This window comes from Etheostoma spectabile, chromosome 17 (genome assembly GCF_008692095.1).
Source record: "Etheostoma spectabile isolate EspeVRDwgs_2016 chromosome 17, UIUC_Espe_1.0, whole genome shotgun sequence".
Classification (NCBI taxonomy): Eukaryota; Metazoa; Chordata; class Actinopteri; order Perciformes; family Percidae; genus Etheostoma; species Etheostoma spectabile.
This window is the reverse complement of record NC_045749.1, coordinates 7,593,773-7,604,172: the sequence shown is the minus strand read 5'-3', so window position 1 is coordinate 7,604,172 and position 10,400 is coordinate 7,593,773. Positions and strand designations below refer to the sequence as shown.

General features: G+C 38.7%; 2 protein-coding genes across 11 annotated transcripts in view; one reads left to right on the top strand and one right to left on the bottom strand.

Moving 5' to 3' along the window:
- Positions 1-2,639, bottom strand: part of LOC116705103 (pleckstrin homology domain-containing family A member 1) — a 19,586-nt gene extending 16,947 nt beyond the window's left edge. For 7 of the 9 annotated variants that reach the window (XR_004335845.1, XR_004335846.1, XR_004335848.1 and 4 more), the window contains exon 1: positions 2,487-2,639. The gene's annotated coding sequence lies outside the window, so the exon portion shown is untranslated. The remainder of the gene's footprint in view (positions 1-2,486) is intronic. The other 2 variants (XR_004335847.1, XM_032540979.1) reach the window with 1 other exon arrangement.
- Positions 2,640-4,871: 2,232 nt separating this feature from the next.
- The window catches only part of phactr2 (phosphatase and actin regulator 2), a 45,912-nt gene continuing 40,383 nt past the window's right edge, over positions 4,872-10,400 (top strand). Inside the window, exon 1 of one of the 2 annotated variants that reach the window (XM_032540962.1) lies at positions 4,872-5,084. In XM_032540962.1, coding sequence (XP_032396853.1) covers positions 4,946-5,084 — 139 coding nt within the window. In that variant the 5' untranslated portion in view covers positions 4,872-4,945. The remainder of the gene's footprint in view (positions 5,085-10,400) is intronic. The other variant, XM_032540965.1, reaches the window with a different exon arrangement.

The following is a 10,400-nucleotide window of genomic DNA, read 5'->3' as shown; positions in this document are numbered from 1 at the left end:
CTCTTTTCACCCTGTGTGTTGAGCTCTCCGTTTTCACTTCTATGCTATCTTTGTTACACATGCACACATGCGCAGTACCTAGGTCAGCACTACTAGCCAGTCAGAAGTAGAGTATGAGGGCATGCCATGCTTGCAGCTAGGCGAGTATTATAACGTGTTACAATGTGACACACGTTCGTCACGGAAGTAAAGGATGGACTACAACAGAGCTGTTTGGAGCAGTTTGTAAACAGTGTTTTCTGTTGGAGATGTCTTTGGGGTAGACTTTGGGCTTTTTCACTTTGTAAATCTATAACATGCACAAAAAGGTTATTCCGGTTCAACTGAAAAGAGTCATTTTTGGCCAAAAGAATTACAATAAACATTAGGGTACACATTTTTTTGAGCTCCTTTACGCTTATGTGACAAACACTGTAACCAAGCCAGAGGACATTAAGAACTGAGACACACCAACTCTGAGTAATTTCCTGTACCTGGGTCAGGTGAGTTTTGCCACTGCCTTGCCTCTTTAGGAGACTAGCGGCAGGTCCTGAGTCTATTGATTCCAATAGGAATGTGATGACAGATTTTGTTTTTGCCCCATAGTCAAAAATGTAAATATGGGACACATTTTTCACATACAGTTTATCTCCTCATCATTTCTCATATACCTCCAGAACATTTTGACAATGAAATGGCATTTTCCAGATGGAAAAATCAGGGGGAAATACTTTTCGTTCTCAGGAACAAACTGTCTCATGATCCGAAAACACAGATAAGCTTATGTCAAATAAAAAGTTCAGAAAACTCCCTAACAAAACAAATTTCCGTAATACTAAATATGGCTTTTAACTGTGTAAATATCCATTGTTGGCAAAAATACAATATTAATAAATTATGCAAATATAACTTTTCATCCAACCAAATGACAAATGTCATTACACTTGACTTTCAAATGTGGGCCCTCACATTAGCTAATTCGGCAAACCGCTAGCTGAGACAGCATGTAATAACTTTAAAACCTGAAAATAACCGTTAAAATATATAACAGCTGTTACGTCAGATATAGCATGCTTTTCCCAGTGTTTAGTTTGAGTTAACATTATTTTAGACTGAATCAAGCTGTCATCTTTCCGGTGGAGGCTAATGGCAGAAGCGTGGGAACAGATCGGGATTCATGCAGTGTCGTAAATCCTCGTAAAACTGGATTAACATCTTGCGCATGCGCACAGATCGGGTACCGATAGCTTCCCTTCCTTACAAGCATGAGTTCCACCAATCAGAGGAATCACTGTGGGATTGTTCAGGATTGTGGGTAATGAAGTACTTATCCAAGACATTGCAAATAAAAAGGGCATTTATCTCAAAACGAGTTTGGTGCCCCATGAACCTTTGGCATCTATATGAGCATATACAATCACTTAGTCATGTGGTAGCTGATTTTAAGTCTACCATCGACGGTTACGATTTGATGGCTTATACTTTGTCAATGGAGAAATTCCATTGTATTTTTACTTCCGGAACCCGCTGTGGCCGGTACTGTTGATTTCTATATCCTACCAATGGTGCAGCTTGAAATTTTTAATATAATACATCCATGCTTGCAATGTGCTATCTTTAGTTATAGAGATTCTTTGGTCAATCCTCTCAAAATACCCACATAACACCCACTTAAGTCCATAGACTTTTCCTGCATGCCCCAACATGTAACATTAGATGGCCAATCACAAGCATTATTAAAACTTGGTAGCAGGCATTCTGCATGTTTATTGGCTCACTAACGCTGATGATTTAAACTTACACATTAGGTATTAAAATGTGGTAGTGAATGACAATGCATTTTTTGATACTCGATATTATAGAGACAATTCGGTCTTGACTAAAAGTATCGGTACCCAGCCCTACTCGTTCTATCTAGCTAGGTTAATACATCCATGGTCCTAGCGTTACATGATAACTAGTGTCACACGAATGTGTCGTGAGTTACTAAAACAAACGACTTATCATTAACCAACGAGCTACCAAATCCCACGCAACGTTAAAATAGCATTTAGCGTTGTAATGACAAACAGCTAGCTAGCTAACGCTAGCTAACTAATGTAACGTTACAGCTAGCGCCAGATTACCACAACACGCTGACAACATCAGTGACTCTGGCCTGAAGTTAACTGACAGATATGGCTGAGGTTAGCCTGCTAACTATTTCACACACAAACTTGTAAAACGAATCACAAACATTCTAACATTATATTCATTTACCACCTAAAAACTGCCACTCCTGTTTTCCTGAACCTGTTACCAACAAGACAAAGCTGGGTTAATGGTATCTGACGTTATGGCAAAGAAGTTTTGTCATAACGTTACACGACAACCCAAGTTAGCTTACGTCTTAGCCAGTCCTGTAAAACATATAGCTAACTGACAACTTTAGCTGTATGAAACAACAAAAGCTACGAGAATTATTAGCGTTAGTAACTAATTTTGGTACACGTTACGTATCAGCTTACCCGGGTGTTCCGTTCTGTAACTGCTAGCTACTCGCAACGGCCGTTGGTCTCGATGTTGCCTCAGCCCATCTCCACTGATCCAGTACAGACAGGGCGGCTGCGGCGGCGACTGCCGATGCTGCTGCTGCTGCTAGTGAGTGTGGAGCGTAGATTGTATATAATGAGGATGATCACTCTGTGGTTAAAAGGTCAAACAAAATGTGGACGATAGTAGTTTACCACCTCACAAGGAAGACCAGCTTCAGAGTTGGAATCAGCTTTAATCGCAAAGTAAGGACTTTATTTACTATTTATCATTTTTCTCAAATTCAATTAAATTCAATTAAATTGTATTTGTAGTATCAAAGTACATAGCTACATACATTAGACACAAACCTACATACACACATGTAAACAGCCCAATGAGTAATAGGCTAATGTAGTAAGGCAATGCAAAAGTCCAAAAGGTGCTGGGATAAATAAAGAATTATTAATATAACACAACATTATGTTAGGGATAATGTAGAGCGAGGTGGTTGTCATAGCGAATACAACACTGACAGAGTGACAAGTGTGGTCTTGAATCAGCCTGAAGTGGTTGTATTTGCTATAACAACCGCCTCGCTCTACATTATCCCCAATAAATGAGAGTTTATTAATTTAAATATGATTGTATTGTATTGTTCCGTCTCCACGGTAGGAGTCCTATGTCCATAGCAGTGTAACTCTGTAGCTTTTTAATGCAACCCTTTGTCTATTGCTCAACACCGCCTTACAGGCTTTGGTAGGGTGTTGCCGTGGTGGACAAATTACCCAGCTGCTGTTTTAATCACTGCGGGAATTGACACAATTAAACTGAACATTTCCGTTGACGGTGAAGTGAGACACGGCGAATGGCTTCTTTGGGAAGGTTTACGTTGACGTTTATCTCCTCATTCATCTCGTTTCCTTTTTTGCACACCCGCTGCATGTTGACTCACCTTTAAGTTATTGTTAAACATTGCAATGTAGCTAAGCTAACTCATTTTATTTTCATTACTAATCTGTGATTCGTTTATTTTACACAATGTGTAAATAGAAAATAATGGCAGTTTATTAAGTAACATCCATGTAATTTGACCCAGGGACTCAACTACCAAAATGTAGTCTATTACTGGACACAGAGGACACACCTCTTCATATGGGATTGTTTTGCTTCTTCTATTTCATGTACACATTTTTATGTTGAAGGAGACCACAAATATTAACAGCTGTTTGTTAGTTGGTTAGTTTTTGCAATCTGCCCCATTCAAACATGAAAACGTTTTGGTGCACCAAAAGACGATCTGAGTGAGACCCCTTATTTTTGTTTTACCACCTTTAGTTGTAAAGTATGAGACAAGCATTGGGTGTCAACAGATTGTCTCTACCTTTTTTTTTCTTCTTTTTTCTTTTCTTCAGTCACTCTACCGGAGTGGTGATTTAGTGACATCTAACGTTTGGTCTGTCTGTTTTCAATGTTAAATCGACTTTGGTAATCCACTTTAAAAATTACCTCTTCCTTCAAGCAAACGCACGTTATTTTGTCTATCTTTACCAAACGGCCCAATTTGGGGCCCTGTGGGCCAAGTTTTGTCCATAATATCTTTGTTTTGGCCCACTATGGATCTCACATGCTCATGCTTATTCTCCTCTAATTTTAAACATGACTACAAAACGTTCATTTTTGTTTAGTTAAAAAGTACATAATCTGAGTTTAACGCCAATGCAAAGCACAGTGCTGGTAAAGTTCCCATTTAAATTACAAACACACGTTTTGTCTATGGAGAATGGCAAAAATTAGGCCTATGGTAGTCTTCAACATCAACATTTATTATGGCTGGTGGCCTTCCATCCGGATACATTTTGGCCCTTCATATGAAAGAACTTTGGCACCTCTGATCTATACAATAACAAGATCATCCCATTGTTCTTCTGTATTTGTTTCATTTCAAGGACGGGGATTCCAACAGAGAATACAGGCCTACAGACCTACAGGCTACTTGTAAGCCACATTCTCCATACTAAAGATATTAATTTTTCATGCAAGCAAAACAAAAATGGCAGCAGTGGACAATGAGGCAAATACAGACGGTTAACCATATAGGCTAGCCTAGCCTATAGCCTATTTATGTTTATGCAAATATCCTGCTGTGCATTAGCCAATGTGTCATTTTAGACTGATCCACTCAAACTTTGATGTAAGAACTGATTAAGCAGTCAGTCAGATAATGGACATGCAGCCACCATTACTTTTCACAGTCTTCACTTTGTAGTCTGATCAAATTTCAAACAGCCTATCAAGCAACCAGTCTTTCAGAGGCGATGGGCGTTATCAAACACAGAAACACTCGCAGTTTGTCTGCTGCAGGAAAAAAGTTTGAGTGAATTGAAGAGGAGGGGTGATAGGCTCACTGCTGCTGTTAGTCTTGACATCCTGCAAGCTGACAGAGGAGGCAACCATGGAAGAGGAGGAGGGAGACACCCACTTGCAGATGAAGCATTTTTCTCTGCCTTGGCCTCATCCCAGGTTCCGCTCCCATAGTGACACCTCTGGATTTCGCTCCAGAATGCTGTTCAGACTCCGGGGAGCCTGCTCAGGTAAGATAATCCACAGAACTGAACTACAGTGCCAACCTATAACTTGCCATATGGTGCTGTTTGATTTTCCTAAGACATCAGAACTAAACTGCTTCTGTCTGTCATCACTATTATAAAATGTCTCTTATTCTTGTTGCAAGTTATAGACCCTAGACCTACTAGTGGCTCTTGTCTGAACAGAATCTCTATATGACTGATAAAAGCACCAGATCTCTTCCTGCACAGAGAAACTTCCCCCCTCTCTTTCTTTCACACTTTGTTCTGGGTTCCACAATTAGGTTAAAAAAACAAAATATCTTTCTGTTTCTTTACTGTATTTACAGTGTCTGTAAAGGATTGTCTCCTACTTTTTCATGATTGTTTCTTGTACCGTACTGATTGTCAGTGGAGTTAGTTCTTTTTAACATAACAAGTAATACTTAATTGCATACATATTTACTCTGTCACTATGACACACCAAAATCACAACTAATGCACCCACAGAAGTCCCGCAATGGGTTGGATGGAGATGGCATGTACAGTAGGTAGTTAAGGTATAGTGATTTTAGGGTGAACACACCAGTAGCTGAAATGACCAGCGACTGGTTTGTGGATATCCTGGCAAGAAGTACAAACAACATTTCAAACAAATCCACAATACTGAAAAGTCCAAAATGCTGACAAAACCTGCTTTAAATACTAATACACTTAGTATGCAATCAATAACCCAGTGCCATGTTTGTACTCAGTTTGCATCAATGTGTATGAATCATAGTTTCAACTTTGACATTGAGAGTTTTTTTTCTGTAGGTTAAGCATCAAAGAGTTGTAAAACAATGCAACATTTTCACAGGCATTTGAAGACTTTGGCCACCGTGTTAACCATGCATTGTCAGCGTCTTACTTAAATGTCAGTGTCACAGTTTTTCTGCTTGAAACCCTTGCCTGCTAAACCTTGACATGGAAATACTGTTTCAGTGGTTCAAACCACTTCCTATCAGCCCCTCTTCAGTGTGTTGTAGCCTCAAACTCAGCCTGCAGCGATGCTCTCTGCCCGACGCCTACACTATGTACTGTAGGCATAGTTTATTAATATAGCCTACTGCTGTTCCATGACAGCGACGTGCTCTGCAGTCTTATTTATTTCTTGTAACATTACAGCAATACTTCTATTAAAAGTTGCAGTTATTCTGCTCGTCTTCAGCCACAGGAAGCGTTCTGTGTCTGATTAAGTTGTAATAACGGGAATTGACATGTCCAAAGATGTTTATCTCTAAGGTAATGTAGATTTTGAGCTTCATGGTTCAAACTTAGTAACTTGGTTTAGACCTGAAAAATAAACACTAATGATACTTTATTAGATACTTCATGTGCAATCCTCAAATTATCTTTTTTTTCAAAATCTGTTTTAATACATTTTATATATCATAAAATATATGTGATGTGGTATGGATTGAACACAATTTTAGATTTGACAGTGGAACTAAATTCACTAAAAATCACTTTGTTGAAATGTACAGTAAAATGAACTGTTTGTAAATCAAGCAACAGGGGGAGCTAATTCACCTTTTCTACAGTGATCCTGAAAATTGCACCTCACACATATGATGAGATAATAAAATAAGACAAGAAATGCCTTTAGTCTTTCTTATAGGAGAAATTCATCTTGGGCATACAAGAGAAACAAAATGGCGACAAATTGTGCATTACATATAACACAATAAACATACAGTAAACCTACAGTACGTAGAAACATAATCATACAAATCTCATCCAATGCCTCAATGAACATCTAATAACCTCACACAATATCTCCCTACCTTTCCTCACAATCCCAGAAGAACAGAAGAGAACACACAACAATTTTTGACCTTTTCAAAGCACCAGTTGACAACAAATATCTCACTACAATGGCACCATTGGCAGAGGAAGATCGTGTGATATGGTGGAAAGCTCCAGAACAGCTATTGATTGACCGTGTGATGAGATATATTTTGTAAATTGAAGCGTTTAAAAAAAGAACATTATTATTTAAATAGCCACATATGTGTTAAAGTAGTAATGCTAACGCTATTTTCTATTACTATTGTAATGTGTATAAGAATATGGTACGTTATTGCAGCTCAGCATATGAAATCGTGCACTCGCACAAGTGCATATGTGTATGTATTTGTGTATTTCCTTATGTAATTACACAAGCAGACACAAGAAGAAAGATGAGAAGAAAGGGGTGAAAGGGAAGAAGAGAAAATGGTGAAAAAGAGAGGAGAAAATGAAAAGGAAGGCAAATAAGTGATATTTTAAGACAAAATAGAACAATGAGGAACAAAAAGAGGAGAGGAAAAAAGTCAAGGACTGGAAATTAAAGAGGACAGCTTGGTGGGCACAAGGTACAATGATGAAAACAGTGATGAGGGGAGGGAGGAGGCAAAAAGGAATACAGGGACAGAGGGACAGGCTGATTAAGGAGGAGGAGAGGACAGCTGATAGGCTGAAGAAAACAAGAAGACAACAGAGGAGTGTCAGCTTGCTGGTACACTATGCTCCTTGTGGGTACTCTCCTCGAAATAACATTGATTACAGACCCTTTTAGTCTGCAATAACTACTTGTTAAAATGTTCTGGAGTGCAGAGAGCAGCCCTTTCCCCTTCGCTGCCCACACACAGCCTATCCTCAGCCGCTGCTGTAGCTGCTGTAAAAGCCACCAACATACATTCGACATAAGTTCCTCAGTAATTAAAGACCCTTTCTATCTATAATTGTGTTCACACATTGTCACAGCCTTCAGCTGTTGCTTCTGAAGTAAAATATCAAATATTGAAGTATTGCAGGTGGCCCAGTTTGTAAAGCTGAAGATAAACAGACCTGCATGGAGGTACTTTGAACTAAATGCTAACATCAGCATGAGAATACGCTCAGTAACAATTCTACTGCGTTTATTTTTAGCAGACCTATAATGTTTACCATGTAACACATCCTAGTTTAGCATGTTAGCATGCTAATAGCTAATATTATATATAAATCTGTATATAAAACTGTATAAATATATAGAGATATATATATCTATACATATATCATTATTTCAACCATGACAACAAATGACGCAAACCATGGTTTACCTAACCCTGACCAAGTTGTGTTGGTGCCTAAACCAAACCAAACTCAAAAAACACATTTTGATTTGAACAGTGATGTGTAATGGTTTGGAGGCCAAAGGGCAAATGATGCTTCTATGTGTTGTTCTAAAGGGCAGTTACAAACTGATTTTGTCAGCTAATTTGGAGGACTTGCTGGTTGGCCTGCTAGTATCTCATTTTAGGGCGCTTTCACACCAACAGCCTTTAGTCTGGATGAATTGAACCAGAGTTTGTTTGCCCAGCTGTGCCGTGCGGTTCGTCTGGGCAGGTGAGAACGCGGCAGTCAAACTCTAGTGCACACCAAAAGCGAACTAAACAAGTGTCGGTCTACAGAGACTTGCTTCAAGAGGTGGTCTTGGCTGGGGCGTAGCACAGAATTCTGAGCCATTTTATATGGTCAAATCGTTCCGAGTTTCTCTCACCAACTGATTCGGACTAAAGCAAACGAACTACAGGTGTGAAAACGCCTACCCTGAATGATTATACTGGACGGCAAACAACAGGTGATTGTAATCCAACAATTAAGGAGCTTGCATGCTGACACACAGCTATGTTGTCTGTGCCTGTTTTGGGTGGACTATTAGACCTATACTGTTGTTCTCACATTAAACGGCGAGAAAAGAGAGTTAGCCTACATGTAGGTGACCTCGTGAGGTACATGGCGTTTTTATAGAGGGTGGGTGGGGGTGGGGGGGGGTGTTGTTGTAGTTGATGAGCCAGTTGTTTTTCTTCTTGCTTGTTGTGAGTCATTTGATTGGCCTGCATTGATAGTTAAAGTATCACGTTCTCCGTTTCTCTCCCCTCTGTCTATCAGTAACTCTGTGTGGTTACTTGCTAAGCCTTTAACTCTATTAATATTTGTTCCAACGCCTCAAACAGGATGACATTACGCTGCACAGCTTAAAAAAAATGCTGTGTATACAGTAAGTGCATGTGCGTGATGGAAATTCAATAAAGATATGCATGATTAATTAAGAAAGCCAGTGAAACAGAGACATTGTGGACAAAACACAATATTCCATTGAGCTTTTACACATTAGCCAGTCAGAAAAAAAGAGAGGCTAAGCTAAAATGGGCAAAAGGAAATTAGAAGGAATAAAACAGAAAAACTACAACAAAATAGATAGTAGAGGAAAGGAGCACCATACCATATGGCCTGATAGTAGCTGCTCCTAATGCAGTCAATATGTGATGGTTGTGTGGACATTATGTCGGTTCTCAGTCCAGTCCACTTACATTACGTTGGCATGCATACACATATGTGTTCAGTCCATCAGTGATTTTTTTTTTGTCCTGCTCCAATTATTCTTTTCACAGGTGGAACTTTAGTCCATTCAAAAAAATATGTTTACATAATGAACATAAAACTAAAAATCAGCGGCGTTTGACACATGCACAAGCACATACTAAAATAGCAATCTGGTGCTATGGAGCGAGCTGTGGCATCCAGCATCTAGCAGTCACTGGGCTACAGGTGACATGTTTCAGATGTTGAGTGGCTCTTTGCTACACTTAAGCGTGTGTGACAGAACAGAAAGAAAATGACCATCTGTCTTCCTCTGTGCCCTCTTGCACGCTCTATCTCGTTGATTTCTTTCTATCTCTCATGACTTATGATCCTTGGGTTTAATATCTTCAATGGTTTTTTCACGGCACAGTCACTCTGGCGCCATGGTCATCAGGTGTGTTATCCATTCAACAGTCAGATTCAAAACCCCTGAAAAACTTTAGGTAAAATAACCGAAGGTAAAACACAAAAAAAACAATTTTAGGTATCATTTATTGGCAGTTTAACACTTAAAAACCCAACTAATGTGCTTCTTTAAAGCAACCTATAGCCCACTTCAAACCAGAATCCAGAGCCTAGATGATAATGCAGAAATCTCAAATGTGAAATAACCAAAATATTTAGTTTTGTTTGTTTGTATGCAAAATCTCATCAATCATTGTAAGAAGCTGATTAGTTTTTTGATAGTTTTCAGGACCTTTAATGAAAGAAAAAAAGCTGATGTATTATTGTGAAGATTGAAATTGCAAAATTGCAAAATTAGTTTTAATTTCTGATTTTAAATTACTTGTAAAACTTCCATATACACTTCCCACATACTTCTATTTCAGTTTCTATTATGTTTTAATTAGTTAAGGCTGAATCAATTGGTCAGTTAAAGTTAACCATTGTTATTATTATTATTATTATTAT